Below are 27525 nucleotides of genomic sequence, written 5' to 3'. Positions count from 1 at the left end.
TTAACTCCTCCAGGGCAAACCGCCTAAGTGACTTATGACCCATTGTCATCTATGAATTGCACAAGCGCTGCTGTGCAATGGAAGATCACTTGTTTTCCATGGACTGTGATGAATTCACGCTAAAGGATATCCATTCTCAGCATACCACCATGCCTCACGCGGCGCAAAAAAACCCCCAAGATAACAGTATCTGAATCCCCAATTTTGATCCATCCATTCTTTCAGTAGATCCGATAAATGAGGTGAAAGAGGGGTAGAATCCATAAAGAGTGGCATGAGTACTGCTTTATGAAGTTTCCAATGGAGTTTATAAAATCTGCGACATGTAATCCCAAGACAGACCGAAGCCACAGGATCAAGCTGCTTTATGATAAGCATCTGAAGCTCGTATGGGAGCGTTTGGATGGAAACGGCTGCAACAGAGTTTAGAAGTTTTGCAGGCTGGGGATAGAGAAAACATACTTTGATCAGCTGTGGTGACAGTGGTGACTGCTGGAAGGGTTTGCGACCAATGATTATCATCAGATGTGTTGTTATCTTGCATAGAGTTTTGCATAGAGTTTGCGCCTGTGGCTGCCGTTGCGTGTTGAAATGTATTAGGGAGTAGTAGTAGAGATGATAAAAATGCTTGTATTAAAAAATCTAATATCTAAGGGAATTTTATAGGCAATTTATAAATAAATCCTTCTTTTCTTCTAATTATAATTATTTATTTCCGGTAATATATGAATAATATAAAGAAATAATATATTAATCTTTATTTAATATTATAAAGATTTTATAAAAATAAAATAAAATCTTTATTATTTCTTTATTATTATTAAAATAAAGATTCTTTATTATAATATACTGCAAATAGCTTAGCTTAAATTAAATATATAATGAAATAAATATTATTTTCTTTATTTATAATAAAGAGAATAATGAAAATATCTATTAATTTTAACATTGCAGACATGATTTGTCCGGCCATTAGTGCTTGAGCCGATTGAAGGACTTGAACATATATTCAAGAGGCAAGGCAATCTTATAGAAGTTGCGCATCTATTTAAATATCCAAACACCTCTTTGTAGCTCCACTTAGTGTGCCCCTAAAAAAAACCCCGACACGAGAGCCCAACCATCTTCATCGCGTTGATTCTAGTCTAACAAGGATCCAGTATGGACTAGCTCGCTCCTTCTGCTACACTAGTTTGAGTCCATATTCAGCATTCAAAACAACCACCCGGTTACTAAGATCATTCGGAAATTATACGAGGCATGGGCTTTGACGGAGACACGACCACGAGCATTTTTAAATGAAGCATTGGATCATGGGAATTCGAAAATCTGACTTGATTGCGGAAAACTACGTTGTAAACCATCGCTGCTGCTCCTTGAAAGTGAACCATTGAAAGCCATCCCCATTTTCTGAAAGAAACCCGCTGTGAAACAAAACCAGCATGAAAGAGAAGCAAGGAAAATCATCCCCATCGTATGAAAGAAGGCAGTATGATGCAGTGAAAAACATAGGTGTAGAAACCTCTCAGTGCGTCCAGAGTTTCCGTAATCGTTCCTTCGTCGCCTGAATCTCGCTTCTTCTCCTCATTCGCATGAAATCATTTTGATGAACCTGAACGCCTGCATATGCACTCCTATCTAACCTTAAACACCACCTCTAAACTCCCTAGACTGTGCCATCAGACGCATTTTCCGTCCTTATCGTCTCGTGGATCCCACCAAGGTGGACGACTATTAGGACAGGGTCGCCACGGAGTAAACATTGTCGTCTTATACTGGAAACCATCCGGCTTGGTTGGAATCTTGACTTTCTCGTGGCACAGCTTGAATACCACAGTTTGGTAGGGTGCGTATGTGACCTCTTGACCTTCCTCCCAGATTCCGAAACAGCCTCGCTTGTCCTTTGGTTCAACTCCTTTGTTGTTTGCGATGACTTTGTCCATGCACTGCTTCTTCGTCAAGAACTTTCCAGAGACCTGATGATTGCCAATCGCAAAAGCAAAGTAGTACAGATCCTCTCCCATCCATTGCTTCAACATCTGGTAAAGGAAGATCGACTCAGATGATGGGAACCGAACGGACTTTTCGAGAAGACTGTTTTTGTGGGGATAACGGATCTTGTGAATTGCCCAGAGGGCTTTGCACGTGAGACCTAGTGTAGTCGCGGACGCCTCATCGAGGTTATCAAGAACGGCGAAGAAGATCTCCAGAGGAGTACTTTGGATAGCCTTTGTGGTTGAGTTTGGTAGAGAGCCCTCGAGGGTCAGCGAAGCGAAGGTGAGCTGAACTTCGATCTCCTCTGTGTAACAGTCAGTTGGTGACGCGATTGTTTGACGGTAGATAATATTGCTTACCAGCACTCGTAAAAGCAAGAGATTCGTGAGCGGAATCGGGCAGGTCTTTTTCGAGAAACTCTAGGAGCTTGGATGGCTGGCTGCCTTTAGCGCTTTGTAGGAGCTCGCGAACCATTGTGGTGATATGATGCGGAATCTTGTAAGCTTGAAATGAGGGTACTAGTTGAGGTGTTGAGACTTGGGCGTTGCTTCGTGATTCCTCGGATCCTTGAAAGCCTTCTGTTCTCTGAAGTCCCCGCTGGGGCGTGTTTGGCGGCGCTGGCGGGGGTGCTGGCGGGGATCTTCCACGTCTAGTGCGAGATCCAGAAGCGGAAGCTTCTGGTTCAACAAATCGCACCATCTTCATCTTTTACGGACGCTATACTTTGAGTGGAACGGTATCGGGTTGACTGTTCAGGCGTGCGGAGAGATTGTTGCTGTTTATGAGACTTTTCATACTCGAAGACGTGTGCGGATCGAAGCGAATATCCGCTGTCGTTAGCGCCTTTTTCATCAGGGTGAACTTGAATCGATGCAGTTGAAATCGAAATCGTAGCCTACAGTTTCCAAACAAGGTACTATATCTGTGATTGTTAACATCTGTAAATTGGGGCCGATGCCCGCTTTTCATCGCAACACAGAGAGCACCCAGGAGCCTTCTCTTTTGCAATCAATCATTATAGTCAAATCTCTACCTACACTTTTTATGTCATTTTGAAGAGAGTTTAGTGTTCAGGGGGAAGAATTCATACTGATTATGTCTCCTCAGTATGGGAAAACTACTTTCCAAAGAGATTTGTGGGACAATGATCGACATTGGCATCACCGGACTTGACATTCATGAACCACAAATGCCTGATCTGCTATATTTCAAAATCCCTTCCTTGTGCTCTCATAAGCAACAGCAGCTCCAAATTTATCAACCACTATCCTGATCCGTCTCCATGACTCTTTTTTCTTCCATTGCCTTTCAATTTCCTTCTCGTCACTAAGGTAATGTTTCTTCAGCAAGAATTTGCCCCATGCATGATCAAAACTGTACTTTGGTGCCATCCAGTCTGTCAAAAGATGGCCTAAGCATTTCTTATCTCTGGATCTCATGCTATGGAGCGGTTAGTGTGAGTTTCCAAGACGTAAGAATAGGGCACGGACGGTGGCAGGTTTGCAAGTGCATCAGAATGGACCAAAGTTCTTGGATCACTGATTGTTGGCATCTTGAGCTCGAAGATGATGCGAACAACGAGGGTCTGCCACACATCCTCTAAGATGTGCTTGCAAACATGCCGTCTTCGGAGGATTCTCAACACTTGAAGATAGCCACGGCAGAGAGCTCGGAAAGGGTTTGAATTCCTAGAGAACTGGAGATCTTAAGATGCTTAACTTACTGTAGGTTCACCTGCCAAGGATACAGATGCTCCGTGATCTCAAAGAAAGCTTTGCATGCCAGACCAAAACAGGTACACGTGACCGTATCAAGGTAATCGGTGCACTGCAAGAAGTTAGTACTTGCTTTCGTTTAAGAATAAGGACAATATTGGGGAGAGGAATAAAATATGTGCAAGAGCCTAAACGTAACAGATATAGAAGAAAACGGGAAGGAGGAATAAATGAAGAGAATGGTTACAAGAAGCTCCAGGATCTCAATCGGCAAGTCCAGAAGATGAATTCTGGACCGCTTCGTAGAACTTTGAGCAGTAATCGCAACAGCCGACGATGAGTTCGACTCGGATTGGGAATTCTTATTGGGCTGCGAGTGCGTCACGTGAAGTTGTGCCTCGTCATCATCTTGTAGGAACTCCTCTACATGCTCTAGAACCTAGTCAGTATATCAAGCAGACAGAAGATTGGGATCGGTAGCGCGGTTACCTATCATGGTATTTTGAGGTTTCAACATGGCGAGCTCGGCAGGCCCACACTTGAGTGAAGACATGGTGTTGTGATAAAGCTCATTCGGAGGCGGTAAGATCAAATAGAGTCCCTTATGACTAAATTTCGTTGAAAGGCTCAAAGATTTTCAGTGCAGAAGTATCTTTCTTGGAGTAACTGAAAGCAAATCCTGTACTGTACATCCAGAAAGAGCCAGTTGACTTCGACGAATCTCGTCTCGGAACCACAGTAGGTCAAGTTATCGAGTGGAAGACGTCTTCGTCGACAGAGCATCGAAAGCTCCATATGTAGAATGTAACTTTGTCTGCACCAAGGGAAGACGATCCTGAACGGAATGAGGCTCCCGAGGATGAAGTCGGTTGCCTGCATCGTCGTTGTATGCTGAGTCATCCTGACTTGTACCGTAGGGCTTAGCGAGGAAAGCTAGACTAGGCTAGATTTAAATTTGACTTCAACTCCCCAATTCTTCGGAAGTTTCCATTCATAGAGCAATACAGACCCTTCAATCAAGTCTCAATGACATTCGAACATCACCTTTGCAGTTGGTTTTACGCGATGCGGAGAAACTTACTCGCCATACGGCGTCGGGCTGCTTGACTGTGCCAGAGCCCCGCGCCGCAAAGCTAAGCTCTGGGCCGCAAAGTCTAACAATTGACTCCGCGGCGGTGAATCTTATGCCCACGCCTTGGCATTGACACTTGCTCGGACTAAAGATGATGCTACGTGAGGCTATCGCTCCTGCCTATCGGCTGCTCCGGTACCTTTGATTTTCGACTCCTGGTCCAGATTCCGCTGTCTTTTTCCGAGCATGCTCATTCCACATTACGCCATTACCTCTCAGTTTGCATTATGTTCTCTTACCTCATTATCCTAATGCTCGGAAGGCACGTTGTCACAGGACAGGCCTCGATACGGAGCTCGAGTTCTGCGTTCTCTGTTCCTAGGGCTTTATATTTCGACCCTAATGGCTCGCACTTCAGAAAGTCATGTTTTGCAGTCAAGATATGCTGATTCTTCGCTCTCGCAATACTCTCGATACAGTTGTGCAAACCTCCAGGAGAACAAATCTTGCTGGAGGCCACTAAAACGAACTTTCGAGGTCCGCCTCACGGCGTCTTATGGCTTGAAATTGGCAATGTCGATTGTATATTGGACGCTTTTAGTGACTCTGGCGAGCTGCCAGTTCAGAGCACTGTTGATCAATCGTGATGCGTTGCTGATTAATATCGGTCGTTTTGTGAAAGGGTCCGGAATGTCAGAGAGTCGATCAGCTTTCTCTTCGATGTCCTCCACTAGGACTTCGTGGCTATGTCACAGTTGTGCCGTAATGAGCTTATCTGATTCCAATTCAGCAGGTCAACTTTCTTACATCCTTAGCTCATGAGTATCTGAGGCTTAGTCTTTAACATGGTAGAGGGTAGGCGAAGCCACCCCTCGTGTCTCGCTTGACCCAAATGGGGAAGTTTATCCCTGAAAATGGGGCTCATCGAAACAGCTTTTTACGCAAGTTCCGAGAGTCCATTTTGTAAGCACTACTAGACTGCTCTAGGTATTTCGACACAAAGCATGGATCTCAATGGTAAAGCCCAGTCACGCATCTTTTCACTATTCTCTGTTGTTGCTGCCAAGGCCAGAAAGGCGCGCTGCGATCTTTGGCATGATGTCTCGCCAAAGAGACTCAGGCAGACAAGCTTTTGAGCATGAAGAAGGACCTCAATCAGTGTTCAGAGTCATGATCTCGAGCTATATAAGGACCATTCTTCCTCTTACTTGGATATGCTCAAGCAATTGTCACTCAAAGCAATTCTTCTCTGTGCTGAAGAATAACATCATTCCACTAAAGCTTCTCTTCACCTCGTTCTATTCTACTCTACGATAACCCATAAACGCCGCCTTAACCATTTTCATCCGACATGTATCTCTCATCGAGCTTTGTTCCGGGTCTTACCCTTATTCGCTTGTGTTCGAGTATCCCAACTGCGCCTCAGATCTCAAAGCCCACTCCTGGAGCAACTTGGCAGATACAAATCGACACCCAGGTGAACCCAAACCACGATGTCCAAGTTTTTGACATCGATTTGTTCGAGAACCAGGCAGCGGACGTCGCGAATCTTCACTCAATGGGCAAATATGTCATTTGCTACTTCAGCGCCGGCACTCGTGAATATCAGCGTTCAGACGACGCCGTCTTCGCCACCACTACCATCGGAAAGAATTACAGCGATTCGAATGGTCTAGACAAGGAAGAAACATGGTTCAATACGAAAGAAGATGCTGTTCGGCAAGGCATGATGGGTAGAATTAGGAGGGCAAAAGACATGGGCTGCGATGCTGTAGATCCCGACAACGTAGATACTTACGACAACGATACTGGATTCAATACTGGTGACCTCGAGACAGACAAGGCTAATGCGATCGACTACATGAACTTTCTCTACAACTACACTTCGACTTACAATGGAGGCATGGACATTGGTCTCAAGAACGGTGCCGCCATGATCAGTTCCCTGATCGATAAAGTCGCTTTCGAGGTCAATGAGAATTGCGCAAACCTCACGGAGTGCGCCAGTTTCCGTGACTTCATCAACAAGGGCAAACCAGTATTCGAGATCGAGTATCCTGTTTATCTGCAGAACAATGCTCCTGTTGACAACGCTGAGTGGACGAGGCTGTGTAGGGATAACTTAGAGAACGGGGCCAGTCAACAGAATGCACACTTCTCGACAGTCTTGAAGCGATTTGGCTTGGGAGATTTCACTGATCCTTGCGGGGCGAACCCAGTCACCCCAACAGGCACAACTTGAGGTGCACTAGACTTTTTCAGAGGAGCGTCATGTGGGCGCATATCGCAGGTGTCGTTCTAAATGGTGTTGACTACTCAGCAGCTCGTGTTTTACCTCATTGTTTATGGTTAGCAGGCTTCGAATATTTGCTTGATTGCATTGATTTCTTCTTGTTCATTTTGGTTCGACGTACTTTATATATCATAGTACTCACACACCGCAATGTCATCGGTCATGAGTTTTACGCTCCCTCCAGCAGGAAGCTGGAGGGAGCATAAAGCACGTGACTATTTTGGGCATTCTGCCACTTGCACTACAACCAAGTAAAAGGTAGCTTCAAGAGTGCGTGTAGGATTTCTACATCTACGAGAGTGTAATTCAAGCGAATTCAGCTTGTACAATATCACGCCTGATCATAGCGTGTCTGACACGTGACGAGTAAGGAGACCCGTATTGCTGCATTGCGTTAGCGAGATTCCATGCTGCATGAGCCTAGCTGAATTGGGCGGATTGGGGGCTTTTGATTCAGCTCCTGAGATGTCCGGAGGCTGAATTACTGCACAATAGGTCGTTGTCCTCCGACCGACATCTTGGTATCTTACAATCCTCCCCGACGCTTCAAAGTGTTTCAATTCTGTATATTCAAGCAAACAAGAAAGCGTCAACGATTCCAGTCTTTACCCACATCCCTCGATTGTGCTGATGCACCCAATCATTATACTCCCGTCAGGCTGAGACTCGCTTACCCTCCTTCTTGTAGACGAGGCTCTACCCCGCAAAGTGAGGTGCCTTATCTGCAGCCAGCTTCGTTCCGACATGCGTCTTCTCCATGCAAGTACAATTAGTCTGGAAGAGATTTCCGAGAACAAGATACCGCCTTATGCCATTCTTTCACATACATGGGAGAACGATGAAGTCTCCTTCCAGGATATGGAAGGCGGAAGCCCTACGGAGAAAGAAGGATACTCGAAAGTCAAATTCGCATGCCAACAGGCTCTATCTGAGAGTCTAGAATACGTTTGGGTCGATACCTGTTGTATAGATAAGAGCAGCAGTTCTGAGCTTTCCGAAGCAATCAACTCGATGTTCACATGGTATCGGAACGCCGAGTCGTGCTACGCTTATTTGGTCGATGTGCCATCAACCGATGATCCGAGGGCAATGAACTCGGCCTTTCGCGCAAGTCGGTGGTTTACACGAGGATGGACTCTTCAAGAGCTGATTGCGCCGCTCAATGTTCGCTTCTATTCGAAAGACTGGAGTTATCTCGGATCGAAAGGTGCTTTAAGTCCAGTGATTACTGAGATAACCGATATCGACAGTGTCAGTCTCAGCGGTGGTGACTTACGTCGCTCAAGTATCGCAAAACGAATGTCATGGGCGTCAAAAAGAGTCACGACAAGGAAGGAAGACATGGCATACTGCCTTCTCGGTATCTTTGACGTGAACATGTCCATGTTATACGGCGAAGGAGAGAAGGCCTTCATCAGGTTGCAGGAAGAAATCATCAAAGAGTCAGACGATCAATCGATCTTTGCTTGGGAGCTCGACAAGCCTCAAGCGAACCGCGATCTTGGAGTCTTAGCTCGAACACCCGCTTACTTTGCCTCGTCAGGCGATATCTTGCCTTGCAAACCGTGGAATACGGCATTTCCTCCATCAATGACCAGCAAGGGTCTGAGAATCGAGCTTCCTATCTACTACGAGAAGTCAGATCCGGAGCAAAATGAACCATACGGCATTCTCAGCTGTCATCTGGAGAACGACCTCTTCAGACTTATGGCATTACCACTTTGCAAAGCACAAACCTCGAATCACGAGTTCACGCGGTCCGGGTCAGGTAACCTGATACAAGTCCTAGAGAGAACCAGTAAAAGTCTCGAGCTAAACACAATCTATATCCACAAGCTGCCTCCTCGCTTCGAAGACAATCGACGAGATAGCTTCGTGATCAGAAGTCTGTCTGGCTTCGTCAGAGGCAACCGCTACCGTCTTGTCGAAGTCTATCCCCCACAGATCTGGAACGAATCGCGCAGAGTAATCTCCACTCGCTCAAGTTACGGCGATCTGATAGAAACATTTGCCCTGATGCATTTCTCATCCGACTCCGAGCCCGATTTCCTGGTTGTTGTTGAATACATGCCCCGAGAATACTACGGATCCATCGGTTCTGTGGACATCGAAGATCCAAGAGCGCATTGCCATCTGAAGTCTAAGCCTAAAGGTGTAACGTTGGCCCAGCTCCATAAATCGCAATTATTTTATGTTTCGAAAGACGGAGACGTTGAGCCTTTGATATCGACGAAGCTGCCAACGCCAGAAGTCGTCAAAGGGATCGGGTTGACGTTGAAGAAGGAAGAGGTGATGGGTGTAGAGATGTTTGTGCTTGATATTGAGTTGGAGAGTTCGTCTCGCACCTCATCGCGGGCGAATTCTGGGAATGTGCATACGTCGTGGCCGGTGTTGACAACAGATTAGTATTGGCCGACATTTGTTTAATTATGATTGTGACATAGGATCTCTTTTGGGGTAAGGCGCATGTATGGGTTTTCAGGTGTAAATGGCGGTGGTGGTAGGTTTCATGTCCTGGTGTGGCATTTTGATGTTAATAAGTTTCCAAATGAAAGACTCAAAGTAGATAACTGCTTCAACATAATGCTCTCTGACCTTGTCCAACCTGTCGTTGCATGCAAATCGAAGATCGCTGGTCCCTGCCTGCAGACGCTTGTCGTTGTGAGCCCGACCTCATTTACATATACCAAAACTGTCCCCGCGAAGATATCTTCTTCGCAAACTCTGCCTCAAATAATCAGTATCGTCCTCCTGAAGTGTGGTGCTTTGCAGGTATACTGAAGAATGAGAATAGAAAGTGAAAAACGTGACCTAAGTTAGTAGCTGCATCTCATCCTAGCTCGTTAGGAGCAAGTGGGGTAGTAAGCACTCTCCTCTTGACAGAGACGATGTCACGTTGTTGATGCGTTCGGGAGTTGGCCTGTTGAGAAAAGATTGCTTGCATATCATAAATATATAGATAGCAAGATCTTCAATCTCACTGCAATTCCAGTTCGCCGACTTTTGAGGGGATACCAAGCTAATAGGAGATGGCTACGAATATCATCACCTCGATTCGTCTTCTTCCAGGCCGCATTCGAGCCCTACTCTACAACTGATGTCGCCTTGAGCTGACCCATTTATCTATGCCCCCACTCTGAGACACTGCCAAATCCATCAAGTCTGGCAACAGCTCAGCCAAATTGGGACTGACGCTCTCCTTGCGCTTGAGTGTCATCACAGCTCCTCGTTGGGCAATGTGGATTAGCTTCTCGTCAAGCTTACATCCTTTCTCCAATCCAGCAACCAAAACACCAAGGAAGGTATCACCGACGCCATTCACGCTGACAATATCGTCAACGACTTCAACGGGTGGGAAGAGGCGTATATAAACACCGCCAACCTCTTTACTGCCATTTGCGGTCCGGGATAAGATGAAGGGAGCAGAATCTGGATCCGTAAGGCGAGGATCATCGGGCTCAAGAAGTTCCGTCAAGAGGACGCCTTCTGCTCCAAGTTTCGTTAGGATTTTAGGAATATAAGGTAAAAGCTGGATGGTTTGGAGAGGGATGCCTTCATCCGTCATTTTCGCATTCGTGATCGAGACGAAGCGATCTCGAGCGCCAGAGCTGGGAATACCGAGGGCGTCAATGATCTCCCACCATCTTTGAGTTTCGAAATACTCATTTTTCTTTGCGGTAGCATGCATAGCTGCAAGTTCATATTGATTCGGCGTCGATAAATAAATTTCATTGCCAGGAAATGTTTGAAGGGGCTGGCCGCTATCCTTTGGGCTCCCGAAGATTCGACCCGCTTTTGGTACTGAGACGGGCTCAAATATAAATCTGGAATTGGGAGGCCGGCTCTTAACCAAGGACTTCAGAATGGATGGAGACCAATTTGCGTCGACGACAATCCATAGATCTCGCGAGAAAGAGTCTTCGAGTAGGATCTTGCTCACACTCAGCGACGAAGCATCGGAGAATTCGTCGAATATGCTCATATCTGCCATGGCCATGACGAGATTTTTATTCGCATCATTTATCGCAATGTACTGAGCTGTGCGGCGCTCAGCTTGCAGCACACCGCGAACACGGCTTTTTGCAAGGGTCCCTATACGTTGATGAAACCCGCTTTGGTTAGCACGGGCTGTCTCGAGGGCAGATGTTATTGAAGAGCCAGCCCTAAGCAATATTAGTCACCTCATCCAATCACAGAAAAGACGGACCAACAAATCATCGCCTACAAAGCTGTGGAAAGACACTTTTGACTTTCCTGATGCGATATAGGCGGCAAGGGCAACATTGTAGCCAACGCCACCGATAGATGGAGTGATTGTTGCTATGTTGGAGGTATGCATCTCCGGCATAACGTTTAAGGCGGTATGATCCTTCTTCTGGGGAGCATAATTGCAAGAGAGATCTACAGCGACTGAACCGATCACGAGAATCCTTGGGCTAAAGTGGAAGAAAGAATCGTACGCCGGGTCAAACTGGGCAGAAGGAAGTCAGAAAAAGGCATTATTATTTCTTACAGCAAAGTAGAGAGGCAGGAACGGGCGGCAACCGATATTGGCGTGGACCAGCACTTACCACGTTATTTTCCATTTGTATTTCATTCTTCCCTTCTCGCGCAAACTTCGTGCCCTCCAGAAGGCGTGAAAGTTTCGCCATTCCAGCTGCTGACGCGGGGACAGATTCGTGACTTTTCTCGTCTGTGTCAAGGATCGGGTGATGACGAGTGCTAATACAATCAATTATGCTCCAAGAAGACTACTTGGTTACTTTACCGTATGCTAATCTTAGACAGCTCAACGGCTACTTGCGCAGCCATGGCGACGTTCGACTCTATAAGAGCTCGATTCGCTGGAATGCTGTTTCCTTTGGTAAGCTCTTTGATCTTAGAGAGGATAAAGGGAGTGTTGGCATGTCCGTGGAAACCCTGTTCAGTTGCTTCTCGAACTGCTTGGTTGATTGCTTCGTCTATTTCTAGTTTGGGTATTGAATACTCCTCTGGGATTGGGTTCGCGAACAGGAGTCCACAACGACTTGATTTTTGAGGTATTGTCAATTTTTGCGCCCCTGGAGTGATTCAGCATAAGCTACAAATGTGCGGACGTAGACCATACGAATGATAGCTGCAGCTTCTTGGGGACTCTGAATGACCATTGGACTCTGCACTCCACTTTCTCTGGTGTAGAAAGCTGGGAAATCAATCTTGCCGGTCCTTCCATCCGCAAATGTGCAGACAGTAACGCCTTGAGTTTCTAGATACTCCAATGTCTTTGGTATGTCCAGAAAACTTTTACACCCACTACTGATTACTGCAACAGGGGTCCTCCCCAATTCTGTGAGGTCAGCAGAGATATCCATAGTATTTTCTGCTCCACGGTGGACTCCGCCGAGACCACCAGTGCCAAACACTGCAATGCCGGCTCTGCTAGCAAGAAGCATCGTTGCTGCAACAGTTGTCCCTCCGTGCAGCTTCTTGCCAGCAAGTCCCTATGTTTGAATGAGCTCTTTCCTTCTGAAGGGTCTAGATGTAACTCACCATACCTAAAATGAACGGGAGATCACGACGGGATACTTTCATTGTCTCTGGATTTCCAGCTGCGGAGGCAAGAGTTCTGATCTCCTTCTCTGTAAGCCCGACGCACGCAACACCATCAATAACTCCAATGGTTGCAGGGAGGGCGCCATGGTCGCGCACAATCTTCTCTAGATCTAGAGCAAGCGAAATGTTGTCGGGATATGGAAATCCATGAGTGTATATAGTGGATTCCAGCGCAACGACTGGTTGCCCACTACGTGTGGCATTTTTTACATCATCTGATATGCGCAATGGGTACACAGAAGCGTCGTTTTTAGAGGGGAGCCTCCGGATTTGCGTTGTCCTTTTGGCGGTACTCGAGAAAGATCTCAAAGACCGACTGAACGGGTGAAGAAGCTTCATCTTAGAGCAAACATGACATCTCACGAGGGCCAGCAAGATCTCAGCCTGTTCGAAGGATGTGTTCAAAGAAGTGATTGTGTGATTGGTTGGATGATACCTAGTTGCAAACATGTTTGGAAAGATGGGATTGAGATCACGTGGATATAAGGTGAAGCATTCAAATGGCGCTTGTCCCGAAGAAGTTTGGTCTCCAATTCAATCTATTTGATACACGACCAGTTTGACAGCAATTACTCGATCGGATCAACCCGAGCAGACCACGGTCCCCTCTTCCGAATTATGCATAATTCCATCAGTAAGGATCGAGGTCCATCATACCATTCCGTTACGGAAGTTCTCCTTTCCCTGTTCGTCCGTTCTTATATTATCATGCCGTTATTGCTACTCACCCTGCCATGTCTGCCAACTTTCAATCTACATGACGTTCTTTCTGTCTCTCTTTCGTTTATCTTCCTCCTTCTGCCCCTCGATTGAGCCTTCATTGTTCAAATGATGGCAGTTCTGTTTCGATTCAGTCTTGTGCTTGCCGTCTTCGCGGGATGTCTAAATGCCCAGCAGATTGTCAACGGGCAGATTTACACGCCAGGGATTGCGCTGGTGGACTCGCCACAACCAAATACGCCTGAGGGTGGTGGTATGTTCTCTCTAGGGCTCCAAATGATTATCGCTGACCGAGAGCAGATTTTCTACAAGTGGCTCTTGATGTGACCTCTGACGGCCAGCTCGCACTTCCTCCTTACCCCACCAATCCCAACTCTGCCATTTGGAACATAACGATTTTCCTCTCAAGCTATACAACGGGCTACAACTTCACGATCTCGAATGGCACCGCGACTGCAAACAATGCAAGCTTAGGAGAAATCATGGCGCAGGAACCAAGCTCAACGGTGAAGCACGTAAATTGGGTATGGCCGGATTGCTTAGTGGGAGACGGAGCATCGTCCGACAATTCCTCTGCCCGCGGAGCTTACAATGTACATCTCCAAACCACATTTTGAGAGAGAGCGAAAGTGCTAACTAGAACAGATTTCAATCCGCCAAAATTTCCGACTGAATGGAACGAACATGTACACGATCTTCGACCTTCCCATCAAAGTCACGAACTCGATCCCAGCTGAAAGCAATCGACCAGCTTGCGACTCGCTCAATAATCCTCTGCTCGATCAGGCCACGTTGAACGCTTCTGCGAACAACTTCACGAGAATTGTTGGGACTGCGATACAAGGAAATAGCGGAAGCGGGAGTTCAAGCAACGGGCTGGGAGGTGCAGGAATGTTGGACTGGAAAACAAGCGTTCATGCGATCTGGATCTTGGCCTTCGTGTTTATGGTTTTGCTTTGAGTGTACAGTGATTGTTGGGAGTTTAGGTATACCTTCAGGAGCAGTTTTTGAGTGTGGCGTTTTGTGTATTTGTGGTTTTCTTCTTAGAGAGGTTATCAAGTATCACTTCGCTATAAGTTGTTATGGGTATAATTTTACATCTTGATTCTTGTTCACTGTTCACTGTTCATAATGGATGAAGAAATCCTTCAAGTTCACAGAAACCAGTTTTGATCGCCCTTTGAAAATGGCATCATAAATATCACTTGAGCTATAATATGTCAGCACATAATCATCACCGTTACCACGTTCTTTCACAGCATCTAGACAAGATCGCCTGCATTATCACACTTACTTAAAACATAAGTACTCTCGCAGGTCATGTGGCATGTTCTTAGCACGTAAATAAGCTCTAGGTTTCGAGCATGCTCTAGATGTTTTGGTAGCGAGCGTCATGCAATGCGCGAGGTTGAGTTCATGGCATGGCTATGAGGTCATTGTCAGAATTTGGTTCGGGATTCAGGTAGTGATCTGAATTTTAGGAGCCTCAGGGACAATTTTGGGTTCAGAATGCTCGTCATGAACTTGTTAAATTTTGCCAAGAGGCTGTCCCAGACGAGCTCAGACATTGACGATGGTTCTAAAAGCTGAGCTGGAGTGGGACATTAATCACAAAGGATTACTGGACAGATGATCTTGTGCATGGACTAGATTGTGGTATATCATACAGTGCAAAACAGAGTTTCGACCAATCTTGTTTGGGCGCAAAAGAAGAAATAGACCTTTCGATAAATTTCTCTTCATGCACAGACTCGTAGGAAGTAAATATTATCTGGAAAACATAGTCCCTCTCAGCCTTTTGTGGTATCCTCAATTTTAAGGTGTTTACTGCTCTGCTGGTGGTACCAGCACCGTCGACCTATATAATATTAGCCCTTATCCTACCAGTAGCTATTAGTAGAGAAGCAATACTCACGCGCTCTCACCGCCCTCCTTCTCCTTATCAGCTCCCTTCCATTTGTCAACATCAATAACCTGTCTCCCATGCCACTTCGTCATGATATTTTCTCCAGCCGCCCTCGTCCGAATTTGGTACCAATGCGGAAATCCTTTGAAAAACGTCAAGAGCGTTCCAAATCCAGGAGCAATGACTTGTCCGCTATGTCCTGATAAGACCTGCTTGACGATAGCTTCTGCTACTGTTTCAGGCTCTAGAGTCGGCATCAAGAATGGAGAGTCGTTTTGATAACCCTGGAAAAGAGGGGTCTTGGTATAACCTTGGTTCACAACCACGGTCCGGACTTTGGGGGCATTGTATTTCGTCTTTAACTCCGCAGTCAGACCTTCATGGAAGCTCAATGCAGCAGCCTTTGAGGCTGCATAATCCACCATACCCGGCACAGTGACATATGCAGCTAGTGAAGCTATAGTAACGACCATGCCATGATTCTTCTTAACCATTGAGGGTATGAATTCTTTCGCCATCCAATAGTGCGAGAGAGTGTTGACATCGAATGTGAAGCGGACGTCTTTCTCAGTTGCATCGAGAATCTGCTTTCCACGAGCAACGCCAGCGTTGTTGATAAGGACTGTGGGATCGCCGACATCCTTGCGGACTTCGGCTGCTACTGAGGAGATGGTAGATGGGGAGGTAATGTCGCAGTTGTAGTAGTAGACGTTGGATGCTAGAACCACATTAGCAACTCATGTTGGACAGAACTTGGGGATACCCACAAGTCTCGAATGTCATAGGAATAACATCCAATACCACAACTTTGATGCCCTTCTCAGCCAGCAACTTCACCACATGTCCACCAATTCCTCCAGCACCTCCAGTGATTAGGACAATCTCCTTGTCCCAATCATATGTATCTGCAGACCAATTGTCCAATACACCTCTATCGAAGTATCCAGACACCATGCGCGCGAGCCCAAGATAGAACAAGGTTTTGACTCTGCCAAAAGCTGTTTCGTGAAGGATCGAAAGGTCTGAACCCTTTTTGGTGTACCGTGCAAGAAGGATAACTGCAAGTGTGAGGGCTGGGTTCAGGGCAGTTCGTTTGATGAATCGGCCTATGGGATCACCCGTGAGACCTAAAATATTAGCAGACGGAAACCAAGCTGCAGATTGTCCTGCTACCTTCTCGTGGAAGCCAGCCATTATGCATTGGCATCTTGATGTCGTCTGTCTTTGTGGTTTGGTAGAGATGAATGCAAGATAGTGAGGGAAAGTTGACAGAAGAGCTCAATCAAATATGATCTCAGCCCATCTTCAGCTATCTCGCACCTTTCGGGAACCAGGTCCATCCCCGGGACGGCAAGGTTGGTATTCTGCCATGTGGATTGCATTGGACCGAGGTGCTAGCTGCCTTCGAAACGCGGGGTTGCAAGCGAAACAAATGGTAGGGGGCTTTCCCTCTAAACTGCTTTTGGATATCACGTGCAGCTTCCAACTTCATGGGCAAACGTCTTCGATAGTCAATGTCGCAACTCAACACACCAAATAAACAAAAGCCAGACTACCCTCCTCAGATGAACTTGCCAGGCTAAATTATGAATTAAGCAGATAAGAAAGTGTGACTGGGAACGTGGATTGGCAGAAGTGCCTCTTTTCGTCAAGGCTATATCAACGGTCAACCTGGCTTCCAAAGCACACAGGATTCTAGCGGCATGCTCTGAGGCTATTCTGGGCAACTGGCCGGAATTTATTTAGGAATGCTGTCTTTGCCGCCTTAGAAAGTCTGACATTTGGTTCGCTAAAGCAAGACCTCCTTCAAGTCCATCCACATCAGCAAATGTACAAAAGTTATTCAGCTCAGTAATTCCACTTTCTCGACTACATCATCGGTTACGTCTTTCCACGCCATCTTTCCTCCTTCCTTGACTAGGACATCCACAGTCACAATATCAAAAGCATGTCCTGCCCAAGCTCCTTCATGGAGACCCTCCAAGTGACCACCCCAAAGAGATGGCACGTTTGTCCAACAGATTTGCGACAGTAAAATATCAACGAGCCGTATCTTGGAGTCCCGATCACCCGCAGATACGAAGGACGCTGAGACATATTCATGAGTCGTTAGATTTCGAAGAATCCAGTCCCGATCAATTGGAAACAGATCCAACTCCCTGAACTGCTCTCTCAAATCCTCCCATCTCCAATCTGGGACCCCACTGTCTGGGAGATGCTTGTCGACGAGTTTCAACCAAACTTCCTGTCGACTCTTTGTAGTCTGCAGTGTAGCTCCTTCATCGAAAAACAAGCAGAAAAGACTCCTTGATGTGTGTCTATTGACGTGATAGTCTGCATCATCCACGAGTTTCAGGGCAAGATCATTGGCTTCAAGAGGAGGTGGCAGTGAGGTTGACCAGGATCCCAATAATGCAATCTTCTGCCCAGCCCACGGAGCCACATTGTCGATACATCTTCTCTGCACTCGATGGACAATCGAGTCCCAAAACCCTTGACACGTCAGTCCAAGAGCGATGAGATCATCGTCAGATGTTGATATGTTATCGATGACCATATCGATAAGTTCATTCGAGAGAAGATCGAACAAACCGAGAGAAATTCGCCAGGGGTAATCATCTGCATCATTCTTTGGGACAACCTTCTTGATTGGAAGCACAGGTCTAGCTAGAGCTCCCCAGATGTCGAAATCCATTTTCTCTGTGAAAAACGATTCCTCAAGCTCAAAGTCATAACGCTTGTTTTCATCATAATACATTACATGTTTTTCCAGCAGCTCCGGTGCCATGACCTGATAATGCTGCGGTGAACGCGTTGTTTGGTCGACTCCTTTGCCGCACATGGTTGCGATGTTGGTAAGGGTGTGTCAGCATTTATGAGGTGGGTTGATGCGAGACGAGGAGAGATGAGGGGAAGCGAGGGGAATGCTCCCCCTTTATAGTTTTTCGAGGGGCGTAAGCGACGGTCACGTGATACCCCTCCTTTCCACCTCCTTCGGCCTTTCGAAGTCTTGAGTGCCGAATAGAGAGGCCCAGGCAGCAATAATCTACCACTGTGACATACATGTGAGAATCTCAAGTCTAGTGAACATGCTGAACATCCAAATGTGTTCTAGAGCTACAAAATATGGAGTTCAATTTCTGTCCCGAGCTCGTGCCCCATATCTGGTACTTTCATGCAACCAGAGGCCTGCATCTTTGACATGGCCCATTCAACGAAATCATGTCCTAAGTGGAATCATCCCCTAGGTGCTTTGCATTCTTGATTACTTCAATCTCTGAAACTCCTTACTTTCTCTACAACTTTTCGATACCAATAATATGCTGCTCGTCGTGGGCATCAGCCTAATGCTATGTTCACTGTCACAACGCTAGGACGAATCCTTGAAATCTCACAACAGGAAGATGAAGCAAATCTGTGCATCTATTGCCAGCTTGAGAATTCAACGTCTCAATGTAAATAAAGTTCACCCATTTTGCAAACATTTCGATTGACAGCACTGGTAATTTGGCAACGACATTCGGCCTCTGAGATCAACAATTATTCATCAAATATCCAGATATGTACCTTAGGAGCTCTCGAGACAGCTTGAAAAGAAATGCGAGAGGTATGACAACCCAATGCCCCCGGTACGTTCACTTTTACAGCTGCTGATCGATTCGGAGTAAAGCTCTCCATCGGTGAAATTCCTGTCCGATTTTGATACGCGAGAACACTAAAATTTCTTCCACCAAATCTCGTATTTTATGCTACTACACACTCTAATTTTCAATTAAATTTGAGCCTTTACTTATTAAGAAGCTATTCTACTTTTTCATTAAAAAATCTTGTATATAAACTTAAGTCGTTGTGCGCAATACTTTACATATTCTCACATTTGGGCATTGTCGCAACATCGGCCACGAATTTCACCGATGGAGAGGTAAAGTAGGAGTGAAGGGAAAAGCGATCCTAGAGTTTATATTTCACCTTAATCTAAAGTTGTGTATGTATGAGTCAAACGTTGCTCTGACTGATTGGGTGAATAATGATTTCAGCCCAACACAATTGCGGGGGAGTACTGTGGCGGGGTATAAAATATCTCTTTCGAAGGCCTGCAATACCCCAGCAGACCATATAGATTCGATTGCTCCCGATAGGACGGTGAAGCCGGTTTGGTCACCTTCAGAGAACTGTTATCATTCAAGAAGAGCTCAACTCTCTAACACTTTTCTTAATCCTAAAAAGACAGTTCGCAGGAGAATTTCAGAAGTTGACAACCAAAAGATTATTGACAATAGTCTACGCTATCCTCTCTTTCCGCCCGAAAGCGAACCAGATGTAGGTACTGGACGTGATCCGGGTTCAGGAAGGCAAGAGGAGTCTGAGCGGAGCTTCCGGGGTTCTGACCGGGAAAGTAACTCGTTGTTTCTTGAACTTAGAGAGAAAGTGTCAATTTGAAGGTGATGGGGTTTATATATCCATCTGAGTCTCATTGAATTCTAGCAGACTCCTTCATCTCCCAAGTGAATATCTACCGCCAACGTCAGAGAGCGCAAAAGAATTCACCATCGCGCTAAACCGACGTCACTCGCTTCCATCTGATTCGCTAATCTAATATTTTCCCTTACACTGTTAATAGGTTCAAATAAGCATTTTTTTTTACCACTAAGTCCGGAAACCAAAGGTTGCTAATATACTATTCACTTAGTTGACAGCAACCGGATGGACTTAGGCACGCCATAACGAGAACACGCCATAATCGCGACTTTAAAAACTGCACCCGACACCGAGCAAGTTTTCTACGATCTCCCCTCTTCGACAGGTGAGATCTGAGTTTTTGCTACTTTTTTGCAATTTTTTTTGGGTTGGATGGTTGCGAAGTTTATTTACTTTTTAAGCGAGGCGGACTTTCGTTCCGCAAGAACATTCGGCCTACATAGGTAAGTCTTGCCTATGGCAATTTCCGAACCCCAGTTCCAAACTCGCAATTCAGGTAGCCGGTTCCTGTTGCTAAGATTGTGGGGAGGGTCCTCAAGAGTGACAAAGTTTGAATCTGCTGGAGATTTTTTAGGCGGTTCAATCTGGAAACGCCTAGTGAGCTACAAAATGAAAGCTTCATATTCTCATCTTAATATAGTAAAGGTATAAGATACGCCACCAAGATTTAATTTCAACTCGGGAAAATTCCTACTATGTGTGATGAGGTCTACAACCTAGCTTTTCCAGTGTCTTACCACCTGCTCGGCATTCATGGCTCGGCATTCTCTTCAGACTTCCCAACTTTACTCTTTTCCACCGATGGCACAGCTGCACGAAAATATAAACTGGCAACCATTTATGATCAACAACAGCTTATTTTCTTTCCCTCGTACGTCTACACCAGTCGTTCACATTCACAGTTCAGATCTCAAATAGCAGCCACAGGAAGCACATCTAATCGTTTCGATTTATTACAACCGTCCACTAATGAATACTACTTCCGGATTCACTCCCACAGGGACATGCTAGTACCATGCGTATGCTGAAGTATTCGTAGAGAATAGAATATTATATAAAAGAGAGTGGATAGTTTTATACTCCCACGGATGGGTGGGCGATTACATAGATACGTGTCTGAAGAAATTGAAATTCACCTCACCTGCACGCTATCTCTCGGTTTTTACGATGGTCAGGGAGGTGTCTTTACGGACTCATGGCTAGATTACAAGAATTTGAAAAAGGCTGAAAACTGTAGTGACTTGACCTTCTGCCTTCAATGTTTAGCTCAAATGCGTAGTGGGGTATAAAAAAATCGCCCTTCCCCAAGTCACTCGTAGCACAAGTTTACGACGATCTTATTACCAAAAATACACGGCGCTCGCCAGGGACCACGTGTGTTTAGTACTGTTTATTCTTCCGCGCCTGACCTCATGATTCTATGAATCAGGTTCACAGGAAGCAGGGAGCACCCGACTATACCTTGCTTGACTTTATTCCCCAGAGATTAGAAAAAGTGAAACTTAACAGTGATACATAAGAAGACAACAAGGTTCCGTGAATTAATTAGTGTAGTCTCCACGATCTTTCACAAAAAAGGGATGAACTCTAATACCACGCCTGAAAAGAATTGACTTGAGCACGTCTATTAAAATGAGTAACGAAAAGCGATGAAGAAAAATAAAGCAACTTGAGCCGGGTTGAGAGGTGCTGGTTCTCTTCGAGAGGACTAGAGAATCTAAGGATTGAGTGGTTTTTATACACCTTAACATAGCTGTCCTCTTCCTTACTTATTACTGCTAACCTCAGAGTGAATACTTTTGTTCAGCCTCGAGGATCGCCTCGACTTCCACCGCATTCACCTCGCACAACAATCCAATTGACGCATCAGCAGGCTGTAAGAACACCTTCTCAAGTCAATTGCTAACCAAAAATTTAAAACCGATGAAGTCCCTCCGCAACATTTCATTGAGGATATCTATGGAAGATCTTACCGTCGTCTCTCCGACACCAGGAAGCACAGACTCACTAGAGTAGAAAAGCTGGAATTTTCTCAAGTGAATACTTTGCACATCAAGGAAAGTAGTGCTTAAAAAGATTGACAACAGAATGAAACTCGACAACACTTCCCCACCGTATTCGCTGATACACATAATATTAGTAAAGACTCTATGAATATTTTCAGCAAGCAAGGATACTGACGAACATGATGAAATCTCGAAAGAAATCTCTCTCATGATCCGGGATAGACGACAGACTAGTCTCTGAAGACGTATAGTAGCAGGAATAAAAAGACTTTATATACTGTATTTACCCTTCCTAGAACCTATAAATCTCAGAGCGAATTTCCTGGGACAGTTTTAAGGGTGAATCATCATGTCCTAAATCGGATTTCTATTCACCTTCCGAAGATCTTACTCTCAACAATGACTCTGATAGTGCTATATATAAATACTCCCTTCCCCGCTGTTTAGTCTTCGGTAAACACACCGACGAAATGCGAGCTGATGAAGTTTCTCCACGAAAATAGGCCTCTATTGTATGACGATAGTTGAATTTTAATTTGAACAGAACGCTCCCCACTCTTATTATATTCGAAAGCCGAGAACTTGACAGCAACAAAAATTCTAACAATAACAAATAAATCCGATTTCAAGATTTCTGTTCCTCGGCTTTTGTCCCACATGCCTTCTTATCATAGCCCAAGACACGCGCATTTCTTTTATTTCTCCTTCATCCCATGCGCACATTACACCTTCTCACATCTTCGCAATTTTGGCACTAAGGCTCCTACTCCATACAGATTCAGATACTCATCTTCCCCTCACCAATTTCATATCAAGAAAGCTTGAAAAAGAATTTACGTCAAGTGAATGGTTCCACCTACACTTGTGTGAATATGGAGGCTTGCTAGGCTATAAAATTTCCCACCATCCCCAATTTCAAATAGCAATCAACCTCCCTCAGTGTTCTCAAAGATCGCCGAGACGAGTTCCTTTTTCATTGCTTTACCCTCTCATGTCTTAGGCAGTCCTGCTAAAGTTGAGATTACCTCAGCGAGAAAGTGTTGACCTTTAACCCCGCTTCTGTCCATTAATATAAATTTTGGCAACAATAACAAAAAGTTCGACAGTAGCACAAACTCTGAGGAATTACTGGTCTTCTGCTTCTTTCAAACCTTCCATTCCCAGGCCCGAGCCACAATCACCTCCCGCTCCATTTGTCCTCCTCTACCCGCACATGTTCTTGCATTGTCTATCTTTGTAGTCTTAGTCTCAAGACTCTTCCACCGGGGAGGCCAGGCTTATATAACCCACGTCGGTAAGCTCCACACCTAGACCTCTCTTTCAGCCTCGAATAAGTGAATCGTCCCCTCTCACTCCAAGTTTCCTATAAGTTTTCATTTTATCAGGGGCATATAACCCCCTTCTCCTCGTCTTAAACAACAAACTACATATCAACCGACTTACTAAGAAGTACAGAGATCGGTGTTCCTTTTTCCAATACTTATTGAGTTTACTGCGGAAATAGAAACATCGACAAAAACAAAATGTTGGCAACAAAATTTGCCTCAGGATACTCCTCACTTTTTTCCTTTGACTCTTTTCCTTATGCCCTTTCCGGACTCACCTTCACAGGAAGTCTGAGCATCTTGTCTAGCGACTATATTCCCAAGGCTCCTAGTTTCTGGCCCAACTCTGCTGACAGGGAAAGAAAAGCTCGGGAGACGTCTTTGATGAATAGATTGTAGACCCAATTCCTGAAAGCAAAAACAATTATATACCCTACGTTCTCCTGGCCCCCATGGCAAACTCCACAGTTGAACCCTTTTCTGGCTTTATCATAGTGAATCACTATGTCACCACCCGTTCTCACGATTCACCCACTGTGCAGCAGAGAGAAATCGTTGACAACAAAAATCCAGACAATCCGTAAAGTCTTACTCACAAGAACATCTACTCCCAAATCATCCGCCACACAACAGTAACCATCTCATGTAACACTAACTCAGAAACGTGACGTCCAGACAACAGCTAATATAACATTCGAACGTCTTTGCTCTCTGGGATTCTCAAAGTCGAAGGTGCAGCCGAGTATATATACACCCCAGTAGACTTTTTTCTGGAAGAAAAAATATGAAGTTAGATTTGAGAGTGAATAAAGAGTATTTCCGTAATGAAACAAAGCAAGCAATCAATGATTCACAATCCCTTGCTTCTCAAGAAACAAAAATTCACTACCTCACCCAAAACCCGCTCTGGTCCCGCGGCCGACAATGCCGCCTATAAATACTTCCAGCGGACACAGGAAGAACTCACATCAACGGCAAAAAGAAGGAAGAGCAATAAATGGGTTTGGATCTCCCCTTTCCAAATCCTTTGCGGGCAGCCTTCCGGTGCTGACAAATGCTTTTGGTGCATGAGGACACCACTTGGAAAGCAAAAAGAATAGAAAAATAGAAAAATTGACAATAGCTAGAAATTGGCAACCAAAATCTCACCACACCCATAGTATTAGCCCCCACACTTACACAATCTGACACATGCGCTTCTTTTTTCCCATCCTGCACACACCTCTCACCCCAGCCACAATGTTGCGCTCTAATTCTTGGGAACTCCTTTGTTGGCTTTCGGTTTTTGTCTTGAGAGAAGTTTATATACCATTTCACTGCCCCATTTTCACTACTCAACTTTTGCCGGTCTCAGTGAATCACCACCCCAGTTTTTTCCGCAATCTCGCACTCAACTTTTGCCGGTCTCAGTGAATCACCACCTCAGTTTCTTCCGTAACGCCGAAGGTATGGAATTGGGGAAGCTGTTGGGGTATATCAACCCCAGTCCTACCCTCCAAGTTCTCATTCACACCAGCAATTCAATCTCAACGCCCAGAACTGGTCTTCCAGGGCTCCCAAACCCGACTCCTCATTTCAGCTCCATGGCTCCCCGTTATGATATACCTCTTGAGCTTGTCTAGGCACATAATAAATTCCCATGATAGAAGTAATGGGGAACTTGACAATAGCAAAAGAATTGACAACCACTCTCTCACCTGTCCTAGTTCAACAACTTACCACAGTATCCACCCTCAATACTTCTTACCTCCCAAATCATACAGTCATAACCGCACAACGTTTCTCCAACTCCCATTCCCATTCCCATTAAATTCTCGCTCTTTGTGGTCGCTCACGATCTCTGTCATTTTCTTCTTTCCTCATTTGGGAAGAGTTTTATATACCCCTCTTCCTCCTCACTCGCATAGAAGGTTCCACAACTCAACTTTTTCCAGTTATTACTAGGTGAATAATCTCTCTTCCTCTTACCGCACACCTACAGCTCTTTCACTTCCCATTCAGTGACTCACCACACCCCTCATTCCTCTCGCTCATCCTCCAGTACTTGGGACACTTCTACTCTTAGATATAAAACCCTTACTCCGCACTCTCAACATCAACAAATCCTCCAGCCATCCTAGAAGAACATAAGAAAATAACCCCACACCTCGCCTACTTTCGTCTCCGTAACCTCTCACTCAACATTTCGCCATACATGAAGCAGAACCTCCTTCGACCTCAAAGTAGTACATGAAAATAGACAACAAAGAAAGAATCAACAACAGTGACGAAAAGATTGACAACAGTCGCCTTCCCCCCTTAAACCTATACTATTGATTTGTTTTCGCTAATTAGATACTTACATAATCTCTCTGACTTCCCGCAAGCATAGTGATTCTTGGACTGTAATGTCGGCCCTTATTTCTGCCGTCCGGTGACGGAGAAGGGGCTTATATACCCGTCCTCCACCGCCTCCTAATCCATGACTCAACCTTTCCAGCTTCGATTTAGTGAATCCCTTCCTTCCCCAACTCCCCACCTCCAACTTTCCACTTCCTACCAGTGAATCACCGTACTCCGTCTTTGTCTCTCTCCATCCCTGCACTCTCATTCTCCACTCTTAAGTATAAATACCCCCACCTCCCCCACCTGAACAACAATCCACCACAAAGCGCAGAGCCAAGGCCCAGAAGAAGAGCCCTGTCTTGGTCTCCGTGACGTGTCTCAGGAGTTTCTCATCAGTTACTCCACCTAGGTATCTAGGATTATCTCCTCTAATCTCAAAGTACTAAAATCCGAAAAAGTAGATTAGCCGAATCGACAGCAATCAAAACATTGACAATCAGCGATCCAACGGTGAAAAGATTGATAACAGCACCTCAACTAGTCTTTGACAACTCAACGCTTACGCAAGCCCTTTTTGGCCTCATCCCGTACCCGCCGACATGGGATATGACTCCTTTGGTGATCTTATTATTTTGTTCTGTTAAGAAAGAGGAAGAGAAAGACGAGGTTATATACTCCTCCTCTCCCTCCCTCCTCTTGATCCACAACTCAAACCCTTCGCCTTCAACCCAGTGAATCCTCGCTCCACATTCTGATCTCTCTGTCCTTCCAAATTCTATCCAGTGAATTACCACACCCTACCCCTCTTGGCCCTCCTTACTCTCGACACCCACGTATATAGACCCCCTCCTAGCCCACCTTTTTTTCCCAACACAAGCCCCCACTCGGACAATCCAATCTAGAAGCCCTTATCCGAGCTCTCACCCCCGGCTACAATGTGAAAGTTTTACGGGCGCTCAATGAATTTTAAGTTATTTATTATCAGCTATCTCCTGACATATCCAACCATCTTTCACTTTCCATTACCGTTGCCGTTATCAAGTTTGCATACCTCATCATCAACCTCCTCTCCATCTTTCTTTCTTTCTTTAACGCACTAATTCCATTCTGTTTGTGCTGGTCATAGCTTCTCGGTCTGCCATCGGTGGATTCTTCAAGCTCATAGCGGAAGGGCAGGGTGGGCTTTGAGTGCCATGGAATGGGTGGAGGTGGACGACAGCAGGAACTGGCGCAAACAAAGCACGTCTCGTTTATATACCCACTCCCCCTCATTACCTGCAGTCCTCCATACAAGCGTTTGATTATCTTACCAGTGAATCATCCGCCCCTCGTACCCTGAACCTCCTCCCTTTAGCTTGTGCAGTACTTAATCAGTGAATAACCACACCCTCCTCTCGTTTCTTGTTTGCACTCCAAACTCTCAAAGCTAGGGTATAAAGACCCCCTCTCCCTCATTTCGTGACCCAAACCCGAAACGGCACCAATATCAATTCCAACTTACGATGAGCACCAGCATGATACCGGGTCCTTAGCTACAGTTTTCAATTGTAAAGTAGTCTTACGAATCTAGACCCAGTTGATTTTGACTATCAGCGAGTTACTGCTGTCATCCACCAACCCGCTGTCGACCTTCCCACCTATTCATCTCTTCCCCACTCAACATACTAATTCCATTCTGAAAAAAATGTCTCCTTAAGAAAAGAGCCCGGTGAACCAACACCTTTCTTTACCAGGGAGATCTTTCTTTCATGGACATTGTTAAACTCGTTACCGTACTCCTTCTGCAAGGAAGGAGGGCTTATATACCCCTCTTGAACACCACAACTTTTGAAAACTCAACCTGTCCAGCTTCCACCCTACTGAGTGAATAATCCCCACCTCCTCCTACCCACACCTACAATTCAATTTTTCCCATTTTTTCTACCCATCTAGTGAATCCCCATCCCCATCACCCCTCCCTCCTCCTAACCCCCCACCCAGCCCAGCTATAAAAACCCCCTCTCCCACTCCTCCTCCCTTCTTTCTTCCACCCACATGCAGAACTGGCGTTGGGAGGGGGAGATGTTTTCGGAAGGCGTCTAGGAATGAATGGGGTTG

At 45.5% G+C, this 27525-nt stretch overlaps 8 protein-coding genes across 8 annotated transcripts; 3 read left to right on the top strand and 5 right to left on the bottom strand.

The window, feature by feature from the left end:
- Positions 1 to 1371: 1371 nt before the first annotated feature.
- LY89DRAFT_774718 (uncharacterized protein) lies at positions 1372 to 2728 on the bottom strand. Its single transcript, XM_018221973.1, has 2 exons — positions 2355 to 2728; positions 1372 to 2299 (listed from the first exon to the last, which is right to left on the bottom strand). Exons 1-2 carry the CDS (start codon positions 2698 to 2700, stop codon positions 1680 to 1682), a joined length of 966 nt encoding a protein of 321 aa, XP_018073043.1. The 5' UTR covers positions 2701 to 2728; the 3' UTR covers positions 1372 to 1679.
- A 313-nt stretch (positions 2729 to 3041) lies between these two features.
- On the bottom strand, positions 3042 to 4556 carry LY89DRAFT_683592 (uncharacterized protein). The gene is made up of 4 exons (XM_018214730.1): positions 4200 to 4556; positions 3958 to 4142; positions 3719 to 3822; positions 3042 to 3435 (listed from the first exon to the last, which is right to left on the bottom strand). Exons 1-4 carry the CDS (start codon positions 4261 to 4263, stop codon positions 3204 to 3206), a joined length of 585 nt encoding a protein of 194 aa, XP_018073042.1. The 5' UTR covers positions 4264 to 4556; the 3' UTR covers positions 3042 to 3203.
- A 1577-nt stretch (positions 4557 to 6133) lies between these two features.
- Positions 6134 to 7072, top strand: LY89DRAFT_706374 (uncharacterized protein; the record flags this gene model as incomplete). The annotated part of the gene is made up of 2 exons (XM_018217522.1): positions 6134 to 6154; positions 6218 to 7072. The coding sequence occupies 2 exons, from the start codon at positions 6134 to 6136 to the stop codon at positions 7022 to 7024; spliced, it is 828 nt and encodes a 275-aa protein (XP_018073041.1). The 3' UTR covers positions 7025 to 7072.
- Positions 7073 to 7618: 546 nt separating this feature from the next.
- LY89DRAFT_683590 (HET-domain-containing protein) lies at positions 7619 to 9651 on the top strand. Its single transcript, XM_018214729.1, has one exon. The coding sequence runs from the start codon at positions 7820 to 7822 to the stop codon at positions 9479 to 9481; it is 1662 nt and encodes a 553-aa protein (XP_018073040.1). The 5' UTR covers positions 7619 to 7819; the 3' UTR covers positions 9482 to 9651.
- Positions 9652 to 10163: 512 nt separating this feature from the next.
- LY89DRAFT_732237 (uncharacterized protein) lies at positions 10164 to 13006 on the bottom strand (the record flags this gene model as incomplete). The annotated part of the gene is made up of 6 exons (XM_018219661.1): positions 10164 to 11238; positions 11287 to 11546; positions 11647 to 11797; positions 11844 to 12135; positions 12183 to 12555; positions 12605 to 13006. 6 exons carry the CDS (start codon positions 13004 to 13006, stop codon positions 10164 to 10166), a joined length of 2553 nt encoding a protein of 850 aa, XP_018073039.1.
- A 208-nt stretch (positions 13007 to 13214) lies between these two features.
- Positions 13215 to 14787, top strand: LY89DRAFT_706372 (uncharacterized protein). The gene is made up of 3 exons (XM_018217521.1): positions 13215 to 13640; positions 13688 to 13980; positions 14033 to 14787. The coding sequence occupies exons 1-3, from the start codon at positions 13496 to 13498 to the stop codon at positions 14345 to 14347; spliced, it is 753 nt and encodes a 250-aa protein (XP_018073038.1). The 5' UTR covers positions 13215 to 13495; the 3' UTR covers positions 14348 to 14787.
- Positions 14788 to 15021: 234 nt separating this feature from the next.
- On the bottom strand, positions 15022 to 16685 carry LY89DRAFT_717248 (NAD(P)-binding protein). Its single transcript, XM_018218334.1, has 4 exons — positions 16467 to 16685; positions 16061 to 16420; positions 15303 to 16011; positions 15022 to 15245 (listed from the first exon to the last, which is right to left on the bottom strand). The coding sequence occupies exons 1-4, from the start codon at positions 16498 to 16500 to the stop codon at positions 15212 to 15214; spliced, it is 1137 nt and encodes a 378-aa protein (XP_018073037.1). The 5' UTR covers positions 16501 to 16685; the 3' UTR covers positions 15022 to 15211.
- A 178-nt stretch (positions 16686 to 16863) lies between these two features.
- Positions 16864 to 18292, bottom strand: LY89DRAFT_502146 (uncharacterized protein). The gene has a single exon (XM_018207973.1). The coding sequence runs from the start codon at positions 18133 to 18135 to the stop codon at positions 17137 to 17139; it is 999 nt and encodes a 332-aa protein (XP_018073036.1). The 5' UTR covers positions 18136 to 18292; the 3' UTR covers positions 16864 to 17136.
- Positions 18293 to 27525: the final 9233 nt, after the last annotated feature.

The sequence above is a fragment of the Mollisia scopiformis genome (genome assembly GCF_001500285.1).
Source record: "Mollisia scopiformis unplaced genomic scaffold LY89scaffold_9, whole genome shotgun sequence".
Classification (NCBI taxonomy): Eukaryota; Fungi; Ascomycota; class Leotiomycetes; order Helotiales; family Mollisiaceae; genus Mollisia; species Mollisia scopiformis.
The sequence above is the reverse complement of the archived record's forward strand: the minus strand, read 5'-3'. Positions and strand labels throughout refer to the sequence as shown.

Bases quoted from the DNA above. Each gene is read 5' to 3' on its own strand.
- LY89DRAFT_774718 (XM_018221973.1), bottom strand. From the start codon at position 2,700: ATGAAGATGGTGCGATTTGTTGAACCAGAAGCTTCCGCTTCTGGATCT. The intron at 2,300-2,354 runs GTAAGCAATATT...ACTGTTACACAG, and splicing joins TCTTGCTTTTACGAGTGCTG to AGGAGATCGAAGTTCAGCTC.
- LY89DRAFT_683592 (XM_018214730.1), bottom strand. From the start codon at position 4,263: ATGTCTTCACTCAAGTGTGGGCCTGCCGAGCTCGCCATGTTGAAACCT. The intron at 3,823-3,957 runs GTAACCATTCTC...AACTTCTTGCAG, and splicing joins TTGAGATCCTGGAGCTTCTT to TGCACCGATTACCTTGATAC. The intron at 3,436-3,718 runs GTAAGTTAAGCA...ACCGCTCCATAG, and splicing joins CCTTGGCAGGTGAACCTACA to CATGAGATCCAGAGATAAGA.
- LY89DRAFT_683590 (XM_018214729.1), top strand. From the start codon at position 7,820: ATGCGTCTTCTCCATGCAAGTACAATTAGTCTGGAAGAGATTTCCGAG.
- LY89DRAFT_706372 (XM_018217521.1), top strand. From the start codon at position 13,496: ATGATGGCAGTTCTGTTTCGATTCAGTCTTGTGCTTGCCGTCTTCGCG. The intron at 13,641-13,687 runs GTATGTTCTCTC...GACCGAGAGCAG, and splicing joins AAATACGCCTGAGGGTGGTG to ATTTTCTACAAGTGGCTCTT. The intron at 13,981-14,032 runs GTACATCTCCAA...TAACTAGAACAG, and splicing joins CTGCCCGCGGAGCTTACAAT to ATTTCAATCCGCCAAAATTT.
- LY89DRAFT_717248 (XM_018218334.1), bottom strand. From the start codon at position 16,500: ATGCCAATGCATAATGGCTGGCTTCCACGAGAAG. The intron at 16,012-16,060 runs GTGGGTATCCCC...ATGTGGTTCTAG, and splicing joins TCCTATGACATTCGAGACTT to CATCCAACGTCTACTACTAC. The intron at 15,246-15,302 runs GTGAGTATTGCT...AATATTATATAG, and splicing joins AAGGAGGGCGGTGAGAGCGC to GTCGACGGTGCTGGTACCAC.
- LY89DRAFT_502146 (XM_018207973.1), bottom strand. From the start codon at position 18,135: ATGTGCGGCAAAGGAGTCGACCAAACAACGCGTTCACCGCAGCATTAT.